The following is a 23,539-nucleotide window of genomic DNA, read 5'->3' on the forward strand; positions in this document are numbered from 1 at the left end:
AAAAAGAAAAAAATTACTCGTAAGAGTTTTAGCGTCTAGATATTAGTGGGAGGCTTATATAACAGAGGTAGTGACCCCTTAGATTCCTCTTTCTCTCTCTTTCAAATGTTTGTCAGTCTCAAGTCTTTTATTTTGGTAATATATAGTGCAATAGTGCATTTTATTTAACAATCCACAACATTTTTGTGACTCTCTATCTCTCTTTAGGGCCTTATTTGGTTGGTTATTATTATTAGTCCTAAATTATTATTATTATTTTTTGTTTTTTTTTTTAAAAATACTAAAACGGTGGGTATGCTAAAAGACATGAAGAATAGAGAAAGGTGTAGTGTAAGGTTAGTCAATTAATGAGGCATTAATGAGATAACATTTTTAAAAACTTAATAAATGAGGTAAAAAAAAAAAAAAAACTAAATGCAAGCTTAGAGCGCCACTTGGCAGGACCTCATGCACTTCGACATGAGATCTCTACTTTTATATATACTAGTTTTTAACCCGCGCAATGCGCGGGATATTCCTAACAAAGCGACTTATATCATAGAGGCATTTTTTTTTGGGTTAGTTTTCTATTATTTTTTTAAAAGTCAATACTTTCTATTCAACCCAACTCAAGTCTAATGTGATTTCTAGTTACAATCATCAAATTATAAACCAATCCCAAATCTAATCTTATTATCAATTATCATGGCTAATTTAGCACTTGGCAAACTTTATTTTATTTTTATTTTTTATCCTTTGGGTAGCATTCAAATTTGGCTTGATAGTCCTACAATATACCTACTATTTTTACTAAAAATACATTACATATTTTTCAAATTAAGTGACATTGTGTCTTAACTTTTAAGTAGAGGGCAAGGTATGACCAAACATCCAGTTTATAGAAATGTAAATTCTACAGAAAGCAAAACATAAAGAACATTATAGCATTGCATCCCTTCCTCATTTTGATTGTGTGAGCTCTTTCATTGATCAAAACAAAGATAACATCATCTTCATCCCATACCCACAATTATGAGAGGGGGAAATGCCACAACAAATAATTGTATAATCACATATTAATTCAACTTTTGGTTGTTCTTTCCCTTTTGAAATCATCCTGTAATGACCAAGGCAATTAAAATAATAATCCATAATTCAAGCATATTTTAGCAACAAATACAATTGTACACACAATTTTTGTAAAAGATAAATCACACGATCACGAAATAGTGTAACAAATAATCAATTTGTATTTGATTTGTATATATGTGAGTACAATCCCCTGTATGAATCTTTACAATGAAAGAGTATAATTAATTCCTCTAATTCGATCTCCAAGAAACGTTACAATCTGAAGGGGCTATGAAGCTTTATCTTGAATCATGCTTTGATGTCTCTAAGTTGAATGAATAGTTGAACGTGCTTGATTTAATGCGAGGGTCGTTGGCTTGATCTTGAACTAGGTTTAAGGAGAATCCCTACTTTGATTTGAAGAAGTAGGAATAGGCCTTGATGAACAATGGAATTCTTGTGAACTTTAGAGATGACTCTTTATTTTGGCAGAGTGTCGATAGTGTTTTCTCTCTAAGTGTTCTCCCTTTTCCTCATATGAGAAACCTCTATTTATAGGCAATTCAATAGTATTTAATTTGGAATTTTCTCTCAGCATTTATTGAGAATTGAATTATGAATTTAATTTGGTATTTCATTTAATAAGAACTTTCCATATAGGTCTTTTCTTCTGACGCTGGCTGCCATATGGCTTTCTTCATTTGATGTTGCCACATGGCTTGATTTCATTCGCTAATCATCCATGTCATCAATTGAAGATTAATTTGATCACAAATATTTTATCATAAATAATAGGACGGTTGTGAATACATCATAAAATTTTGATGTCTACAACAATTTCAAAGACATAAGATTAAAATTCACTTTGTTAGAGAAAAAACATACAGGTTTTTGGAGACACCAAATTCAAACTATAGCTAGATAAAAGTATCATTTTTTTAGAGCAAACATTCAAATTGCTATAACAAAATGTAGGCATAGTGATGCATCAAAAAGAGTAATGGCATAGAAATAAGGAACCAAACCAACAAACACTAAGGCATACGCTGCCAAAAAATACACTTATGTAAAAAGAGTTCATTCTATTACTTTAGTTTAGTAACTTTCGTTCTTTGCCATCTGAGTTAACAGCTAATTGGCATTTTTCAATTACCTTTCACAGTCTTAGGGTGCTATCTTTTAGAAGTAGTGGCCACAGTAATTCCATCAACACTTGTATATACAAAACAACTTTAACATTAATAGTGCAAAAATGTAATCACTAAAACCTTGACCATTAGAAAGAAAAAGCTATTGGCAAACAAAGAATGAATGAAAAAGCTATCTTCAAAAACCAAGTAGGAATAAAAAAAAAGGTAAAATAATATTACTAAATTTCTTCAAACATACATAATTTTTAAACAATTCAAGCCAAAGAAGCCTCAAGTTAAGGTGCAACGGTTAATTTTGGTATTTCTAGGAAGCAAGCACCAATTTAGATTATCAATCACTGTACCTTATACCTTTTGGGTTGATGACACCAACAAAAGCAAAACCACTAACAAAATTTTGCATAATTTAACTTCTTAAGAGCATTCGCATCAGCTTGTGTAAAAATTTCTATCTAATTTAGCACAAAAACCTACTTTTTTTTTCTTCTACTTTACGTACTTTTCAAAACACCCTACATAAGATAATCTATTTTACACTACATTTCATTAAAATATCAAATTTTATTAAATTTTTTTAATTATTTTTCTTTCTTTATACACAACCATCACCATCCACTCTCTTCCTTCATTCTTAGGATACATAAAGAAGGAAAAAAAAAAAAAAAAAACTAAATGCAAAATGAATAGTATTGGTGTAAATTTACATGGTTACTATATAGCAAACTTGTAAATTTACACAAGTATAAATGAATTGATGTGGGTCATTTTTAGGCAAACTTATGTAAATTTTACATATTTTTCTATTATTCACTGACTGATGTGAGTGCTCTAACAATGGAAAAAGAAATACCCTTTCTTTATCACAGATTTAGGCTTATTAAAACCTTTCTTTTCCTCTTTCTATAACAACAACAGCACCACCTTTGCAAATAGTTGGATGTCCTCGTTGTTGGCTTCTTAGCTTTAGGTGCATCATAATTATAGAATGATTTAGCTCCTGGTATTTAATCCAAACATTTCATATTAACTTGGAATGGACTTTTGTTATGAATTTTTTCATAAGAAGATGAACAAAACTTTAATATTGAAAAGCACAAATTGAATGAAATTATAATAGAGAGATATTTGAGAAAGAGAGAGAGGCATGGAGGTTAAGTATAGTACCATGTAATTGTATCTTTTTGGTTCTTTAATTTGGCAAGACCAAACTCCCAACTCTTTAAAATCACCATTTCTCATCAACAATAAATTTCTCATAAAAAAAAATGCACTCATATTTGAAATTTACATATGCATTCAGATTTACATAAATAAACGCACTCTCACTCAAATAACCAACCCCCTATTCTTCTCCAAAAAAACATGCACAAATAGTGCTTCAAAGGAAATTAATGAACAAAGCCTTAATAATATTTTAGCAACAGATTTGGATATAAAATTTAAAACTTTAACAATAATGTGCGCCATTATCTAAAATTCAGTGTTTCTTCCAATGACAGTGCTATGCATAAAAAAAAGAAAAAAAGAAAAAGACAATTCAAAGATCCTCTAGAAGTTGAGCTGGTGGCTTTTTTGCGTTGCTGAAATTTTGCTCATGAAGAACAGAAAAATGCTTATATTCTAGAAGGTGATTCAGCTACATATCCATATGGATATTGATCAACATGGTTAGAAACATCATTGAGAAGGTAAGACCATTACTAAACAACTTTGAGCACTTTGAAGTTTTGTTGTAAAAAGAGAAGTTAACATGGAAAATCATACAGTGGCTAGGCATGCCCAATTTGTGACAAATTTGATAGTGTGGATGGATGAAGCTTTGTCCAACAACAATTTATCCTTGATGCAATTGCAATAAAATATATGTTTCCTTCAAGAAAAAAAAATAGGAAAGCTAAGTTATTTAATTATTTGTGAAGCATTTGGATTGGCATTTTAGAGCTTCAACAATTATGAGGGAAGCAAATGGAGAATTATTAGTTAAGCTTTCTGCTACTTCTATTTTTTGATTGTTGATGGAGTTGTCACCCTTTGGTTTTCCTACAACAAATTTTTTTTGTTTCCTACAATTCGACATTTAAGGAAAATGATTCATCAAAATGTGCAAAACATATCCATATTACATACTTTAATCTTAACTTTCTTATGCAACTAAAGATTAATCAAATAAAGATGTGGACACATTAATACTAAATCATATTCATAGTAAGTTGAAAACCATTAAAAGTGCAACTATATTTTTTCCCCCAACCAATATATGTCATGATCATCAACATGAAAATTCTCTTCAAGTATGAAAAATGCACGATAAGTTCCCATAGTTATATATTTAAATTCAGTCATGTAAGTTTAAGTGTAAAGAGCACTACAATATTTAGACGTACAAAACCCAAGAGATCCCCCTACACTAAGCCAGTCAAAAGCATTGAAGTATTTTAATTCTAGTATGTTTACTCTATAAATTTATTTAAGTAAAACTACTGTTGGTTTGTTTTCATTTATATTTTAAATGTTTCCTTGAAATCAAAGTAAATAAGCAGATCACTGACCTTTTTGAACAACGGCAACTCTAGCCCTACAAAGTATAAGGTGGTGGTTATGGTCTGGAGGCATTCCTCTAAGAATATTTCAAACATATTACCAAAAAAACAAAGAGAGAAAAAGATCCATGGATTGAAGAGATAGTAACTGGCATCATACAGCTATGGGCCATCCTTGACCTTTTCTTTTGTAGGCATCTATTTTATGAGTCAGTAATGCAATCATCTTTTAATACCTATGACTCTATAGTGCAATCATCTTAATGGTATTAAAAGTCAGAGGATTTGTTTTGCAGGTACATATTTTCTGAACAACATAATTCTAAGGAATTCAAATGCAAGTCCATAAGACATTTTGTCAAACACGTATCATGCTATAAAACTCAGCCAACAGTCATGCAAACACTGTTAACTCAATTAAGATAAATCTGTTGTATATTAATTAGCAACCCAAGTATTAAAAACAATCTAAATATCTTATCCTTAGAATTATAAGTCTAGAGTACCCTAAAAAATAAATCCAAACATTCCAAGCAAAACCAAATCATTTCAAAGGCTGCAGAATGAAGAAGTAACTAAATTTAAAATCAGATAAAAAAATTGAAGATTTTGGTAATCTAACAATTACAGCATATGTATAATTCAAGGCACAATCAATTAAGATAAGCAATCTTTCTCCAAAAAAAAATTAAGATAAACATTATACATAAACCATATCAGTTGTGGGATCAATGCATGCCACTATTTGAAGGCCAAAGAGGTATTATGTACTAAGTGTGACTCAATAACATATAATTAATAAACACCAAAAAACTAATCTTCATGCTGATCATGGCAGTATAGACTAAATAATGGCATAAAAAATTATTTTAAAAAAAGATCAGTGTGAAAAGGTATTTAACAGAAGTAAAAGAAGTCCAAAAACAAATGGGAAAAATTACAAAGCGTCTCATATAAGAAAGGTGAAGAAGAAACAAAACCTATGTTAGAGAAAGATTACTTTAAAGAGAGTGAAGAGGTATTCCGTCAACTCCAAATCTCCAACCAATCATGGTGAAATTACAGCCTTTGATGGACATGCTTTTGATTCTCTTATCACCTTTTCTACTTTCTGCTCTATACACAGATGGAAAGTCAATGACAGATAAACAGGGAAAAAAAATCTAATAAAAGCATCATACATAGGGGGAAAAAAACAGATCAAGCATGAAAAAAGAGTAAGAAAAAAATTGCAAGTCTATAATACATTATCCCCACACTCATGAAAGCTGTGACAGACACCCAGAAGGCCAAGAACTGTTCTCCTACATAATAGTTTGAAACAGCAATAGTAGTCCAGCTGAAACTGAAATCAAGATATCACAATTGCTATGTAAAACACATTTCAATTCACTAAAGTTGCAATGAACCCATTTCAACATTTAGAACAAAGGCCTCAAAAATCACAGAACAACCCAATTCAAATTCACTAAATTTTCAATGAACCTGTACCAACTCCTAGAACAAAAGCCACCTAAATCTCATTCACTAAATTTACAATGAACCCATATCAATAATTTGAACAAAAGCCTCCAAAATCACACAAAAAAACCCATTTCAATTCACTAAATTTAAAATGAACCCATATCAACACTTTGAACAAAAGACACCAAAATCATACCCATTTCAATTCACTATAAATTTACAATGAACCCATATCAACACTTAACACAAAAGTCTACATAATCACACAAAAAAAACCAATTTCAATTAACAAAATACCAAACCCAACTTTCACCAGAATGAAACTAAAAACCACAAAAAATCACAGTGATATACACCTCTTTGTTCATATCAGCCTTCCTAGCCATGACAGCAGCAAAGAGCAACCTGGGAACCTGATCAAATTCGGAGGCCTCAATTTTGGAGGGCCAAACCTGGGGGTTCTTGCAGCAAAGGAAGACATGGCGCTGGTAGAACTCGACTGACTCGGTGAGTTGACTCGTCCTGAAGTCCGGGCGAGAGAAACCGAACTCAACATCAAGTGGGTCTGACACTGCCTTCTTCACAATTGTCTTCTCCAATGATCATAATCATTGCCCATTACCTTATCATTCCATAGTTGCCACATTACAATGAAATTTTCAATGTCATACATATAAAGTCAATATATATTCCAATCCGGATGACCACCAAAAGCCAAACACAAACAAAGAAACCAAGATATTGAATCAGAAATCTAACAAAAAAGCAAAAGACACTATCCAATATTGATTCAATCTACTCTCTACGATGATTGCAAAATTACTACCAAAATCATCCAAATATCCAAACCAAAACCAAAGCTAAGCAAAAACAAATTATAACCAAAATACCTTTATCGAAACCATATTTAACCCAAATGCCTCAATCAAAACCCTATAATCAACACAATAAGAAATAGAGAAAGAAAAAATGTAAAGGAAACATTAATGAAAGACATTTCAATTAAATAAAAAACACAGAAGACATTAGAAAGCAAATAGAAAGCCAAAGGTTATAAATGCCAAGGAAAAACATACAAAGAAAGAGCATTACCCCATCAATTAACTATGCAATTGAAGTAATAGTATTTGAATAGGAAAAGCAACAATATTTGATTAAGAGAAAAAAAAAAAAATTTATGCTAACCTATGGTTAAAGTATAGTCAAAGTAAATGTAAGTAAAGTAACTTAGAAACATCTAGTAGAAGTCCTATAAACAAATAGAAAAGAGAACAGAATAACTCATTTAAGAAATGTGTAAAAGAATAAGTATCTGTTTAGTGACAGATTGTTGTAGAGAGAGAAGCGGCATCTAACAAAGAAAATATGGTTGGCAGCATAATATGCATATTGTAAAATTAATCACATAACAGCCTAACCATACACCAAATCTAATCCAATAACCTTAATCAAAATCAAATCTAACCCAAATGCCTAAATCGAATCTATAGTACCAAACACCAAAACACAAATCATAATTATGGCGTAATTTTAAAAAGAATAAAGAAAACCTTTACCAGTAACAGTTTCGGCTGCACTACGGTGGTTGGTGCCCAAATCTAAGCCTAAATCAAAATCAATTCAATTGAAATAACCAAACATAAATCATATTTAAATGATATACTTTTAAAACGAAACAAAAAACCTTACCGGTAAAGGTTTCGATGAAGTGACAGAACGGTAGAAAAAATAGTGAAGTGGTTTGCTTAATCGACCAAATGAGAAGTTTGGATCTTTATCCTTATCTGGCAGTGGATTTCTCACAACCCACAAAAATCTTTGATCACTGTTTTCTAAACCCACCGCTATTTCTTTCAACTGTTTCTCCCAAAAAGATCCCAAGCTTCTGAAACATAGAAACACAACGCTTCGGCTCGGTTGTGAGTTCAGTCAATTCAAAAACTCGTGCTCTTTTCCATCTTGATTGGTGTCTGATGTTTGGGTTTCAGTTTTTAGAGCATACAGTTTTTGATCTCTCGATCTCTCTCTCTCTCCTTCTCCGTTCTCTGTATCGCAAGTTTTTTTTGGGAGTATTGCAAGCCCTTTTAATTGTAATTTTAAGCGGTTAGTTTTCTTTTTATACCGGGAGGCTTTTAAGCGGTTACTAATGATATGTCCACGAAATTTTTACAATAAATTTTAAGTGACAAGTTGTTACTAGGTATTAGTGTTGGGATAAAAAAGTAATCTTAGTGTTATGTTTAAATTTGAACCAATAACAACTAATCATCCATGATTTGTTATGAAAATATTGTAAAAATATTGTGGACGTAGCATTTCTCATATAGTATATATGATATGTATATATATATATATATATATATATTGATATATTGATGTGGTTGCTATTCTAACAAAGTTGAATACTCCTACTTCCAATCAACATTCAACAATCAATTCATAAGCATTAATAAAAAATAAAAAAATAAAAGAAGATGAAGAAGAAAAGAAAAGCAAAACACCATCATAGTTCTTATTGCGAATAAAAACGGTAAAAAAAAAAAAGAATTGAAAATGGGGGTCAATGTTTCTCTAAAAAAATTTTAAAAAAAAATGGGGGTCCATGGATTCAATTGGGTCGGGTTGGAATTAAAACAAAGAAACCAAACCAACTTCTCCCCCTTGAGATATCTCCGCTCATGATAATTTCATTTTTTATGGGATGATAATTTCAAAATTAAGTCAATCCAAGCCGTAGTACCAAGAAAAGAGTGTTTGATTGTGTGAAACACTGAAACCACAAAAATCTATTCTTGTGAGGTTCATTGCAGAGAACCCTTCAATGAGAGTGTATTAAAGTTTATGGTTCACGTGGAGGAAATTATTATAGAAAAATTTTAAAGGTTCATAGACTAATGTACTAGAGGCAAAGGCAACCAAGAGCGGGTTTGTTTGCAAAGTATGCATAAAGGGTGGTCTACGATATATATATATAAAGGTTTTGTAGAGTCTTTTGGCTTAATATTGGTAAATCTGAAATTTATTTGCATTATAGGTACTGTTTGAACTTAATTGGTGAATTGAGGAAAGAGAAAGAATTTCGGCAACAGTGTTGCCGAAATTCGACAAAAGTAGGAGAGAGAAAGGGAAAAAGTTGGAGAGAGAAATATTTTGAATTTCAGTAACAGCGTTGCTGAAATTCCTCTGCCCAAACTCCCTGCCCGAGTCCTGTGTCCTGAGCAATGCAGCAATGCCATTGCCGAAATAGGGAAAAAAAGAAAATTTTTTTTGGTAATTGTGGCAATGGCATTGCCGAAAATTGGATGGGAAAAAAAAATGTTGTTGCCAAAATCTGGGAAGAAATTTAAAAAAACGTGTTACATTCACAATATTTTTATAATACTTTCACAACAAATCACAGGTGATTAGTTATTATTAGTTCAAATTTGATTTTAACACTGAGATTACTTTTTTAATCTAATAATAACAACCTGCCACTTAAAATTTGTTGTAAAAATATTGTAAAAATTGTGTGTACCTATCATTTCTTTAAAAAAAAAAATTAAATAATAGAATTGTGGCAATGGGATTCACCTATTTCAGGAATCCCATTGCCACAATTCTATTCCCTTTTTTTTTTCCTCGCATTTTCGGCAATAGTATTGCCGAAATAGGTGAAAATTTTTCTCACCTCTTTCGGCAATCCCATTGCCACAATTCTATTTTTTTTTTTTTTTTAAGAAATGATAGGTACACATAATTTTTACAATATTTTTACAACAAATTTTAAGTGGCAAATTGTTGTTATTAGATTAAAAAAGTAATCTCAGTGTTAAAATCAAATTTGAACTAATAATAACTAATCACCTGTGATTTGTTGTGAAAGTATTAAAAAAATATTGTGAATGTAACACATTTTTTTAAATTTCTTCCCAGATTTCGGCAACAACATTTTTTTCCCCATCCAACTTTTGGCGATTCCATTGCCACAATTACCAAAAAAAAATTTCTTTTTTTTCCCTATTTCGGCAATGGCATTGTCGCAATTGCTTAGGACACAAGACTCGGGCAGGGAATTTGGACAGAGGAATTTTGGCAACGCTGTTACCGAAATTCAAAATCTTTCTCTCTCCAACTTTTTCCCTTTCTCTCTCCTACTTTTGTTGAATTCGGCAATACTGTTGCCGAAATTCTTTCTCTTTCCTCAATTCACCAATTAAGTTCAAAGAGTACCTATAACGCAAATAAATTTCAGATTTACCAATATTAAGCCAAAAGACTCGGTTTTGTAAGTCTTGACTATTTGTAATTGTTCCTTTATTTTGAATTATATAAGACTGTTTCAATTTGTGTCATTGGAGTGGTATTCATTTGCAGAGTTTCTTAATTAGTTTTCTACTTGATTACCAAATCTTGTATTGTACTTTATCCTTTATATATTCTTGTCTTATGGTGGCAATCTTTGATGTGTGTTGAAGTATAATAATATTATGGAGACTTTGAAAATTAATTAATAATTTCACTACAAATTTAACAAAGAGGTCTAAACAAGAATTTTTTAAAGCTATGGTAGCCACCCTAAGTGACGAATTTGAGAGTGAGTCTGAAGGTGAAGGTGTCGAACATATGGTTTTTTTTTTTTTTTTTTTACATTTTTTAAAGCCTTATTTTTTTTTTAAAATACAACTATAATTTTTCCACTTTTAGCAAATAAGGATTTTTTTTTCTTTTTTTTTGGTGCAAAAAGCTAATCAAAGAAGATCCAATCTATAAGTGATTTAAATTCTAGTGATTTTATGTATATATACATACTTCTTTTTCTTCCTTTGTGGAATTATTATATTATGACAATTATTATCAAACTATTAATTTAAGGATTATTGGAATTTTGTATAGAGGTTTTTTATTTTATTTTACGTGTACAGAAATAAATACAAAAAAAGAGGTTAGAAAGTATTTTTACTTTATTACCAAATATTAGGCTAAATCACAAATTGCACCCTCTAACTTTATCTAAAATTCAATTAAGTTATATAACTTCAATTTCATTCAATACAATTCTCTAAGTTTCATGCTAGGTCTTAATGGTTTCTCTACCATGGGAACCTATCTTAATGCTAGTCCTCAAGAACCCATGATCTCAAGGTTTGATGATGTGGCTAGATTAGTGTTTGTGAGAATTTGGTAGTGGGGGTTTTGGGTATAATTACCGATTATTGATAGTCGATGAGTGAGGTGTTTTGGGTTTTTTGTGTTGTGTGTTGCGTGTTCTATTGGTTGGCCGTGTGTGGTGGGGTTGGGATCACCATGAGCCACCAAAAACCCATTCACCACCACCCACAAATCCCAAACACTTAAAAACTCAAAAATTTCTCACTACTTTGCAATCCAATAGTAGAAGCTACAAAAATAAGGCATTCTATTTTTTAATCCTTCCTTTTTCATGTGCTCTTCTTTAGTTTAATTATTTTTTAAATACCAAATAATAATTTATATTATTTAAATTATTTATTTTTTTCAAAAATATTCTTCATTAATTTTATGACAAAATAACAAAATTAAGTTGTTTTGGGAGTCATTACCAGTGCAATTTTGACGAACGCTAATAGAGAAGGATTAAATTAAATAAAGTTGAAATTTAAGGAGCCAAATTGAATAAAATCAACAATACAAGATTGAATTGAATTTTAGGTAAAACTAAAATGTGCATTTTGTAATTTAAGCGAAATATTATTATTATTTAAATTGTGGTCCACTGTAGAAGCATTATTATATCTTCAACGTTGTATTGTTTTCTTCCACTACAACGCACAGGTACTCTCAAAGTCTTCGCTCCACCTGAACCTCTACTCTTCCCTGTAACCAAGCACCATCTGAACCCATCTCCCAAAGTCAACTCCTAAATGTGAAGCTGTCCACCTATAATTTGAGTTTCCACTTCCAACCCAGAAAGAAAGTACTCATATCATATTAGTATATTGTCAACTTCTTTTCCAGTTTCTATAGCAACTCCTCAAGACACTACAAAAAACATGATTTGTTTCAACCCACTTTTTCCAAGGGTTCACTGAAAATGGTCGAAACAAACACTAACAAACTGGCGCTAATTAAAATCTGACTAATCTAGTTACAATGGTCATTAAAACCCTTGAAATAAACCAAAACACTAAAATCCGCGTAATTGCTGCCTCCAAATTTTTACATTTTTCAACGAAATTCTAACACAACCCTTAATAAAAGATATCCAAATGTTTCAACCCTCGAAATAAAGTCTCTCTCTCTCCCTCAAACTCAAAATTCAGAAAACCAATTTTCGAATAAAGTCTTTGCTCACTCTCTTAGAAAACCCATTTTCATTTTGTTCAACCTTCCTCCAAACTAAATGAGAACTCCTAGAAAATTCTCTCTCTCTCTCTCTCTCTCTCTCTCTTGAACTTTCATGGAGTCCAACAACAACAAAAACATAGAGACCATCAATTTTTAAGTAGTGTTAACAGTTCATTGGTAAATTTTGTGGCTGTGGCAATTTATCAATTCTTGAATAAATGTTTTTATTGTTTTTCCATGTGGATTCAGGTATAGAGAAGGAAATTGGAGCATTGCAATTAGAAGTTTGTGAAGAGCTTCCAAATTATCCTCATCTCCTCTTTCTAAGTTTGTGTTATCTCTCACATAATTTTAAATCATGTTAGGAAAAGAAGCTTGTTGCTGAGATAAAGAGAACAGCTAAAACTGGAAATGAGGTATGTTCTGTTTCTTATGAGTCGACTAGATTCATGCCAGTCCTAAAATTCTTGAGTTTGTGACATCTAATTTATCTACAGTTCTTGTGTTATTTGAATCTTTCAAATTTATCATTTGCCTGTCCTATTTCTGTCTTTGTGTTCTACAGGGAGCAGCCAAAATTCTAGCTCACCAGCTAATCAGGCTTAGGCAACAATAGCAAAATTACAAGGTAGTCGAGCTCAAATGAGAGGAATAGCAACTCATACACGGTGGACTGTCAAAGATCTGTCTGTGTTTTTTGATTTTTTCTTTTTCTTTATCGGCTTTTTCTAGTGCATCTGTGCATGGTGCTTTAGCAACATTTTTCCTGTCTGCAGGCAATGCATGCGCATTCGTCAGTTGTTGTGGGCATGACAGGTGCCACCAAGGCAATGGCAGCCATGAATAAGGTTAGATGGTAATATTTACTAATATACACAAACACGCATGCGCACATGTGTAACTTTTGGTTATTGTCACACCTAACAAAATCTTTTTTTATTGGCAGTAATTTGTCAAAACCACCATTGGATTATATGTGTTTAACACACTGTCATGCTTGTCAAATATTAAGATGACTGGATTTAAGAGTCATCTCATTTGTAAATTGTTCAAATTTCTAGTTTTTATTTTTTTTTTATTTAAAATACACCAAATGCTGGAATTTATAGATTAAATAGTAAACAACATCCACGTGTGTAGACTATCTTAACATCCATTCTTTCATAAATGGATTTTTATGAAAGAAAGTAATTTTGTAAGACTTTGTTGATGAAACACTGTTATAGCTGTGTTGACTGCTGCCTAGATGAACATCACATGTGTAGACTATCTTAACATCCCCTTCAATCCAAGACTCATAAGAGATTGCAACGCCAGCAAGCTGGTTGAGCAAGAAACAACACTGGGTTTGAAGCTAAGGCAATTGTTGATTGATTGTCACACCAGAGTGGAGGTGGAATGGAGAGAAGAAGTCTTAAGCAATGAATAGATCGAAATGCATATTTTGTTGATAATGAAAAGAAGTCTTAAGCAATGAAATATCCTTGATAGAAAGTAAAATGTAGCCTTTGATTTCTAAATTTTCTTTCCATTAATTTTTGGATTAGTTTGAGTAGTGGCAACAACAAAAACATCAATAGCATCCACAATGATTGGACCGGAATAAGAAACAGAGTATCTTTGAGATCATATGATCTTACGGTTTATAATGCAATTCACATGTTGACCCTTTTATATGTAGGCCAGAGAAGAAAAAAGTCTGGTGCTGATGTATATCTGATTTATCTGTTGAAAGTTCAATGTTGTGATATTCTATTCCTTTAATCTGATTGTGAAATTTCCATTTTTGTTTTTTTCAAGTGGCTTTGCTGTTAATTTGGGTTGCTGATATAAGGAAACATGTGAAGAATTTAGAATTTGGGAAGGGACACGTATATAAAGTTGTGCATGTAACCGATTTTTATTTCCTTTCATTACCTTTAGCCTTATATAGGATGTATTAGGATTTGTTCTATTCACCTACGACCATGTTAGATTGTGCAAAGAACCTTGTTTTTACAATTTAAAACTCTTGCCCCTATTGACTATTGAATTAGATCATATAAATATTGATCGGGTTAATATGACTTTTGGTATCATATAAATTCATACAATTATGAATTTTTGTGTATATATATATATATATATATATTTGTGCATGATTGTGGTTTTTTTTTTTTAAATAAAATAAAATCTTGTTTTGAGGGTCAAGAGACTCCTTAAATAACCTTATTTATCAAGGGTAGTAGATATAATTTTTTAAACCTTGGTAAAAGGTTATTTAAGGGTCTCTTGACCCTCAAAATAAGATTAGAGCACTTATTTTAAGGGCTACGAAGGACGTCAAAATTTCCTTTTCGATGGTATATATTTCGAAGGTTATTAAGAGCCAATTGGATTCTTAAAATAAATTTTTTCAAGGGTTTTTAATACTTTTTTTAAGGGTTTTGACCCTTGAAAAAAGTCAAATTTGTTGTAATGAGGACATGGCTCAAATTGGCTATGGCGTTGTAGTGAAGGTCCTGGAGCTGCTTGGATCCCTTGCTTACCAAGAGCTCAGCTCAGCTGTGGCATCCGAAGTGATCTGAAAAAGATTGGGCGCACTGTCTCAGCCATCAAAGCTGTACTCCTGGATGCTGAGGAGAAGCAAGTAAATGACTATAGGCTGAGTATTTGGCTAGGGGAGCTCAAAGAAGTTCTTAAAGATGCCGAGAATGTGCTGGATGAATTTCAGTACCTACTTCCGCAGAAGGAAGTCAGGAAGAGACATGGGAGCACTAGCAAAAAGGTGAGTCATTTCTTTTCAGCTTCTAATCCACTTGCAGTACATTTTGAAATGGCACATAAAATCAAAGGTTTTAGGAAGAGGGCAGATGAAATTGCAGCTGAGAAAGATAAATTCAATGATGGTCAAGGACTTGAAGATAGAAAGTTAAATATGCAGGAAAGGAGGGACATGACCCACTCCTTGTTTATCCTCGAGATTGTTAAAAATCAAGCACTGCCTCTCTCTCTTTCTCTAGAAAACTGTCTTGCATTCTGAAAATTTCTCTAAGATGCTCTTTCCGGATTTCTCTATGAGGTATCTCTAAAGACTTCTATGTAGAAGTAAAACTCAGCCACAAACTCAGCCCCTCAAGTATTTAAAACTGCCAGCAAGTATTGTGCAATTCACTTCTCACCTACCGCTGAATCTTTTACGGCCCCTTCATGTGCATTTAAGAAAAGACCAGCATATTCAAAGGTTACATGGAGATCCGTCTAAGCTACAACAATAAGAACTACAAATTAATGACATTTAACATGTAAAAGAATTGAATTTATATATCTTAACATAACCATTTAAAAGCATTTCAAAAAAGGTTTAGGTGTACAAGCATAAGCATATTAGCAGTCAAAATGAAATTTTATTCTTGATAAGTATTTAAGAGTTTAAATTGAAAGATAAACCGGATTTTTCAGACTTCATATTTCATGCATTGAGTCATCGTTGATCATTCCTCATTCCAATTTTTTTTTAAATCACCAAAGGCTATGATCTGTCATTGCTAAATGAGTAGATATTACGCTTATTTCAGTAAGAAATACATCCTTTGTGGAGTGTTGCTCAGCTTCACATCACAGCAGAAATACATCCTTTTCAAGTATGCTACAGCAACCTCTTTCATTTTTTGCTCGCATTACTTTTCAAAATTTCAAATAGTCATAGGGCTTGCCAAAAAAGCAAAAAGCAATCTGTTCCATGGGTGCTGCAAGATCATCGGCTTTTTGAAGCACTCTCTTGGCAACCATTCTAAACCCTATTCATTCCATTTGCTGCCCTATGCTTTGTACATCCTCCATGATGGCTTGAATTGGCCATCCAGGAAGGCTTGTATTCTTAAACAAGGCCACAGCTTCATATTTACTAGAAGAATAATATAACCTTTAGAAATCCATAGGGTTGTATGACCCTATATCTGTTGAGACACAAGTTAAACTAGCTTCAAGATCATTTTGGAATTTACTAGTGTATGACCCCATATTTGTTTCAATTATCATTTTCGAATTTTCAAACCATGGTCCGTTTCAATAACTAATAAGTGGCCTCTATCATCACAATCAAACCATTCATTAATTAAAATTGAAATTAATCCAATAGCCAACACCAATAATGCATTTAAAATAAAAACCAACCTCTGTTCAAAGTGTTACTATTCTCATTTGTAAAACCCTAATATCCAAACAACCTTCACAAATCACAAATACATCTGTAACCTGGTTACAACAAAGTAATGATTTAAAACAGAAACCACATACTTGGTAAGTGTTTGGAATAGGGCCTACCTAAACAATCTTCAAGGAGCCTTTGTTTTTTCTCACAATAACACGAAACCTGCTTCATTTCCCTAGAGTCAAGAATGCAAGTTTCACAACATGTAATCACTTATAAATGGATAAGGAGATGAATGAAAGCTCCCAAGGATATCAAATTTTGATGTTTCATGCAATTGATCAAGTAGGAAAATGAATAAGAAAACACTGAATGATTACTATTTTAGAAGTCCAGGCATAACAACTAAAAACAAAAGGCAATATGTGAAGTGCCTTACTAAAAGAATGTTAGAGGAATTTCTGAGTTTCAAGTCATATTCTCTGTCTGCATCATCTCAAAAAAATTTGAGGACTTATTGTCTTATTCCCTGAAGCCTTCCGACCTGATTTAGATAAAGAATAGCAAACTCCGAAATCTAAAACACAACTAACAGCAGAATTACTTGACAATGAAAGAATCCAAAATCCATAAATGGCAATTGTCCAAAGCTGCAAAATCAACCGACCACTCTTTCTAGAAAACAGAGCCCCAAAATTTTTTAAATATAACAGCAACAAAGATTGATGAATGAGAATTTAGATTTACATCAAAAACAAGATCCTTTAAATGTAGACAACAAGCACTACATTGTTACAACACGTAAGTTTGAAGGGTATTATTCACCAAAGAGGAATCGAGGGCAAGGAAGGGTAGAAAGCATCTATGTTTAACAAAGAACGATATAGGTTGAATGTATAACCTAACTATTTCTTACAAATTTAGGAGAAAAGGAAAGCTTTGCATATGAGGTTAGTAATATTAACAAGGGGATTGTAGGTATGCCCAATCAATCAAAGGTCAGAATATTAGTCGAAGTAGAAAGAAGATAATCTCTAATATTAACTACTAAATAAGGAAAATCTACTAGTATTAATGGTCTTTGGTTGATATTTAATTGACCTATCACAAGCACCCAAATTGTCACTTGAGCATCACCAACTACAAACAAACTATTCTGTCATTTCAAACATAAACAAAACTAATTCCATGTTTGCTATGTTGCATCAACTGAAACTGAAGATAACTATCCCAAAATTAACAACACTAGTGCCCAACATATTTTCAAGGAAAGATAAAAAAAATAAATAGTAAAAAAAATGGAATGGAAAAAAACAACCAAGCGCCAATACAAGAAAAGAAATATCACCAATAAAAGAAAAACTTGAAACAAATATACCCTGTCCTTAATCATTATCAATATGTCAATATGATTACAGTAAAAAGTAAAACAATAAACTTACTCCATTATAGAGATGGCTTTATCTATTGGGAGGGAGGGAGACATGAAAAAATTCTAGAATGTTCTTATCTACTTGATTAGATGACAGCATGTCAAATACTATGCTTGCAGTGGTTGCATCTGCTGAAAATCCCTTGTCAACCATTATGTGGAGATATTTCGTCGCCTTTGATGTCTCATTATGTCGCAGTAACCCTTGGATAATTCTGTTATATGTGCGATCGTTGGGAGAGCACCCATTCCCATCCATTTTCTCAACCAACTCACATGCTTCATCTAGTAGTCCCTCTTGGCAAAGCCCCTTGATCATAATATTGTAAGTTGGAACATCAGGCTGCAATCCTTTGGTAGGGAGACTATAAAAGAGTTCTCTAGCAATTGTAAGCTTCCTGATATTACAGAAACCGTCAATCAAGATGTTGTAATAAATCAAAGCATTATGGCTCAGCCTTTTGTCATCAATCTCTTGAAACAATGCCATTGCCTTAGCGATTTGTTTATTCTTAAGAAGGCCATCTAACAAGATGGCATAGGTCTGGGGATTTGGATGTTGGCCAAAAGCTTGCATGTTATGGAATAGCTCAAGCGCAGCTTGGGGTCTCTTTACTTGGCAAAAGCCACCCATAAGAGTGTTGTAAGTCACAACATCAGGAATCATTCCTTTGTTGGACATTTCATGAAAGAGACGCATTGCCTCATCAATTTTTTTACTTTTGCAATATCCATTTATCAATATGCTATAGCTAAACACATCAGGCAAACAACCCCTCTCAACCATCGTATTAAATGCTTTGATAGCATCATCCATTTTGTTTTGCAAACAGTAACCGTCAATCAAAGAGTTATAGGTGACGGAATTAGGCTCAATGCCTCTTTGAACCATTTCAGTAAAAACTTCTTTTGCCTTTGTCAACATCCCTTCCTTGCAAAGTGTGTCCACCAAAATGTTAAAGGTGTACACATCTGGAATGGTCTTCCTTTGCATCATCTCATTCAACAAAGTGGCAGCCTCCCTCCACCGGCCAAAATTGCATAGTCCTTGAATTAAGCAATTGTAAGTGACAATGTTTGGCTGAATGCCTTTACTCATCATTTCAGACAAAAGGTTTGAAGCCTCAGTTACCAATTTGTCCTTACATAAACTGTCAATGATCGTGCTATACAGCACCACATTAGATTCAAAATTCCGTTTTTCTACTGTCCTTAGCAACCTAATAGCTGCACCAGTCTCCCCAATCTTACACAGACCGTTTACTATTGTCCCAACAGTAATCACATCAGGTTGATACCCTTTGTTCTCCATTTCTTCTACCAACCTCACAGCTCCAGAAACATTACCTTGAAGACAGAGACCTTTAAGAAGAGTGTTTAGGGTTACATGGTCTGGTTGATAACCAAGTTTCAAAATTGTTGCTAAGACAGAGAACCCAAAATCGACCCGGTTCAAATGGCAGTAACAATTAATCAAAACATTGAGAGTACAAACATTGGGAGTAATTCCAAAGGAGCCCATATCTCTAATTAGAGTACTGACTATGGAGTAATGCTTCATTCTTGCAATGGCACCCAACAATTGAGTAAAATCGACAATGGAAGGCAAAGGGTGCATGTGAAGCATTTTATCAAACAGGTCTAAGGCATGATCAAGATTCTTAAAGGTTCTACATTTGCAGTGATCTCTCACAGATTTCAAAAACTGATTCCGATTCTGATTAGGGATTTTTGCATTTTCTCTTCTACTGCTAATATTATTAGTAGAATAAGTAAAAGCATGAAATGGAAGGCTTCCTCTAATAATCAAACGACTGTATACAGAAACAAGAGAGGATGTTGATTTACCCATTTCCTCGAGAAGAAGAAGAAGCAAAGCTAGTTTGGTGTTCACAATGACTGACTCAGGCAGCTACCAATTCGGGTCGGGTTTGGTTTCAGCTGAGCTCCGGAACTTGTAAAAGGAGAAATCGTGGTGATGGAGTTGGCAAATCAGAGAGCGAAACTGGAAGCTGTGAGCTGTGAGTGGGAACCGTACGAGGGAGTGAGAATGAAAGTGTATTTGCTAATGGAAAACTCATTCAAGTAAAATATTGTTTAGTTAAAAGAGCCCTAACAAAACAAAATAAATTATTGTTGATATATTTTTATTTTTTTATTTATTATGATATATTTTATAGTATTACTTCCTAATTTTTTTAAATTACTAAAATACATTTTTGGTCCAAATTTTAATTTATGAGATTTTTTTTTTTGAAAAATAATTCTTATTTATGAGATTTAAGTGGTCTCTTTTATTTGTTAACTAGTTTTATGCCATACAATGTACGGTTTAGTGAAAGAATTATATATAAATTTTAAAAATATTTTTTTGATAATATAATTAAATTTAATAACAAATAAATAGTAAAAATATTTTATAGATAATGGCAAGTTTTAAATTTCTAAAAGCTCTTAGTAGTAATTTTATTTCAAAAACACTAATTAATGATTGAAGAGAAACGTTATATCCGGTTAGACTAAAACAACTTTTACTTGTTCAAATAACAATTAAGGCGGAGTAAAGAGAGGAACAACAAATAATAATTATAACATATGGACATAATAATATTTATATTTAATTATAATGACTCGCTTGCATCTCAAAGTGTCAAATTAATATCAACACTAAACATGCTAGGATGTTTTTGTTAATTAATGTAAATAAGCAAAAAATTAATATCAACATCTAACACCCTACTATTGCATGAATTATGATTAAAATTGACCTAATATTTTTACTTTAACCCCAAGAAATCATCCCGAATTTACAAATTAAAAACTACCCAAATTTATATATAAGAAAAAATTGAAAGCAAAATTCACTACAACACACACATAAATATATACACACAAAGAAATTCTAAATTCATTAATTACAAACAATATAAATTTCTAAACATTAAAAAAAATATGGAATTAGATTTAAAGTAAAGACACTCACATCAAAGTTGACTTAACTTTGACAGAAGGGGGAAGTCATGTAGATTTCACATGAAAGTTGAATATATATATATATATATATATATATTTTTAACACAAGTTATCCAAAAATATAAGTAAATGCTTACGTAGAAAAATTATTAATAAGATGAAAAGTCACTTGTAAGGACACGATTCTCGAGCGGCCCAACGGTGGCGTTGGGCTCACGCGTGATGGATCCCTCACAATAAATTTTGTAGAGAGTGGGCTTGAAAGGCTGGAGTTGGATCACGGGACGTTAGTACAGGCCGGACATGAGACAAACCTAGACTGGAAAAGGCTTTAGTCCGGTTATCTAACCCATTAACTTTATGAATTGAGGGATTGGGCTCCTCGGATAATGTCCGAGGAGCACTAATGTATCCTCCGGTTACCTGTCGATGGGTTATCCCTGGTGGAGCATATATACTTTCCGGGCATTCTCATTCCTGGAGTCTTTCTTAGACAATGAGATGGATCCCCCTACTTTGTTACCTTGCGTTTTCTTTTATACTAGCCTACGTTCATTATCCCCCGTCCACGTGTAGGGTCGACTTTTCCAGGACAGAGATTTGTCCCATCAGTCTAATCCCGAAATTGTGGGAGATGGTCCATAAAGCCTAAGAATCCGGCTCTGTTAGGTGCGATGTCATGTCAATGAAGGGTATTAAGGACTATTTCCCTGAGATATTTTCTGATCTTTTAAGTTTGCTTGTATTCCACTTTCGTCAATGGGATTCTGGGTCTTCCGAGGACCGAGCAGTCCTCGGACGTATCTTTGGGCCACATCGGGCTCACTATTTTTGGGCTTGGGCCCTGGCCTCCTTTAGTTTGGGGCCTGTGGACTCCCTATAAGCGAGCGAGCCGGGCCCATAAACTATTGGGCCCCACAATAGCCCCTCAAAACCCTGCTGTCCAACGTCTTGGTTGGAAAGGTGGGTTTTGGTAATACCGAGCCTTAACTGCGGCTCATTTAATTCGGCCCTTGATCAACGTTGGCGACTCTTCACCTCCACGAGGAATGCGTCGGTCTACAAGATATTCCCCTCGATTTACGCGTGATGCGCTTATTCCGTTCGGTTATCCGTAGCACGCCTTTAATATCTTCCTTTTACGAGACCTCCCCAACCTAACGGTTACTGATAGCGTGGGGGAATGAAACGGATGCACATTTATTCGCAGATTTCCTTGGGGATCAGAACGTGTTACGCACCCTCGTCTTACTCCCCTATATAAAGAGAGAGCACAAAAGGTGATTCTCTCATATCTGAATCCCTCAAGCCCTTCTCATAGTTCATTTCTTCCGTCTGGTTATTCCTTATCCAATAATACATCCTCCATAATAGTCAACCATGAATAAATCCTTCCTTTCTCAGAAACGCCATGTCCTAACAAAACTTGAGATGGCTCGGTCAGGGCAAGGATGGCGGAGACTCAAGATTTGCCTCCCCATTCTTTTAGCCAAAATCCGAAGCAGGGACCCGTCACACCTCACTTCCGGTGTGACTGAGTCGAAAACCTCCCTTGTCATCTCCATCCGCTCTCTCATGAGCATACCTAATATGGCTCCCCTTCTCCCTCTTTTGCTCCTTTTACTTTCTTTTCATTGCTTCCCTCTTCTTCTCCTCCTTCCTACTCATGTCCTCCATCTTCTCTTTCCCTTGCTTTCTTCAGCGACAAGAGTTTGCTGAAGTGCTTCCATGTGTTCCAATTCTTCTTCCTTCTCCTTCTCTTCTGTAAAAGGCTCTTATCCTGATATGAGCAGTACTGAGGCAAAGATTTCAGAGAGACTTTGAAGGCGCTTTCAGAAGACTCCTGGCGGTTTACTTATCTGTATTACGGATGTTATTACTGCTTCGGCAGTTCATTTTTGTATAGGCTTGTGTAAGCCCTTCCTTGTACGTTGTAATAATAATTTTTTACATTAATAAAAGTTACTGTTATTCTATTTCGCATGTTCTGTTTATATGTTTTAATAAATTTGCAAGTTCTGCTCGGCACAGTAGTATAGCATTTGAACCAATGACAACTAAGGCCAAAATACTTGCTAATAAAAAGACGCCATAATAACTTTAACAAAATTATTATTCGACATAACAATCCGACCAGTGAGGAACGAGACTTACCTTAACATTAGTCGCGATGGGGACTAAGTGCTTGATAAGGTGTAAGAAGTAATTATCCGAGGACATGTCACCCTTTCAATGAGCAATTTCCTTAGGCCAACGATCATCGGTTCGTTACGCCATATTCTTAACACACTGGCCTTAACCTTTTCTAGTATTTAAGCCGAGAAACTTCTCCATCCGAGTAGTTGATTTCCCAAAAGGCCTGAGTCCGAGAACTTCGCACAGCTAGGGTTTTGTTTAGAACGTATACTTTTTCTTTTAGGTGCTCGGTTTCCCCATAGGCTTGAGTCCGAGGGCCATGCAAGTCCTAAGTTCTGTCCAAGACTTATAAGAT

The 23,539-nt window shown here is 33.5% G+C and overlaps 1 protein-coding gene, 1 long non-coding RNA gene and 1 pseudogene across 3 annotated transcripts; 1 reads left to right on the plus strand and 2 right to left on the minus strand.

Moving 5' to 3' along the window:
* Nucleotides 1–5,094: 5,094 nt before the first annotated feature.
* Nucleotides 5,095–8,275, minus strand: LOC126716821 (uncharacterized). 2 transcript variants are annotated; one of them, XR_007652296.1, is made up of 3 exons: nucleotides 7,895–8,275; nucleotides 7,762–7,809; nucleotides 5,095–6,827 (listed from the first exon to the last, which is right to left on the minus strand). It is a non-coding gene; the product is annotated as an uncharacterized LOC126716821 (long non-coding RNA). The 2 variants fall into 2 exon arrangements; XR_007652297.1 differs by having other exon boundaries at nucleotides 5,095–7,809.
* Nucleotides 8,276–11,997: 3,722 nt separating this feature from the next.
* On the plus strand, nucleotides 11,998–14,611 carry LOC126716820 (vacuolar protein sorting-associated protein 2 homolog 3-like; annotated as a pseudogene).
* A 3,395-nt stretch (nucleotides 14,612–18,006) lies between these two features.
* On the minus strand, nucleotides 18,007–20,159 carry LOC126716819 (putative pentatricopeptide repeat-containing protein At1g12700, mitochondrial). The gene has a single exon (XM_050417811.1). It carries the CDS (start codon nucleotides 19,925–19,927, stop codon nucleotides 18,104–18,106), a length of 1,824 nt encoding a protein of 607 aa, XP_050273768.1. The 5' UTR covers nucleotides 19,928–20,159; the 3' UTR covers nucleotides 18,007–18,103.
* Nucleotides 20,160–23,539: the final 3,380 nt, after the last annotated feature.

This window comes from Quercus robur, chromosome 3 (genome assembly GCF_932294415.1).
Source record: "Quercus robur chromosome 3, dhQueRobu3.1, whole genome shotgun sequence".
NCBI lineage: Eukaryota > Viridiplantae > Streptophyta > Magnoliopsida > Fagales > Fagaceae > Quercus > Quercus robur.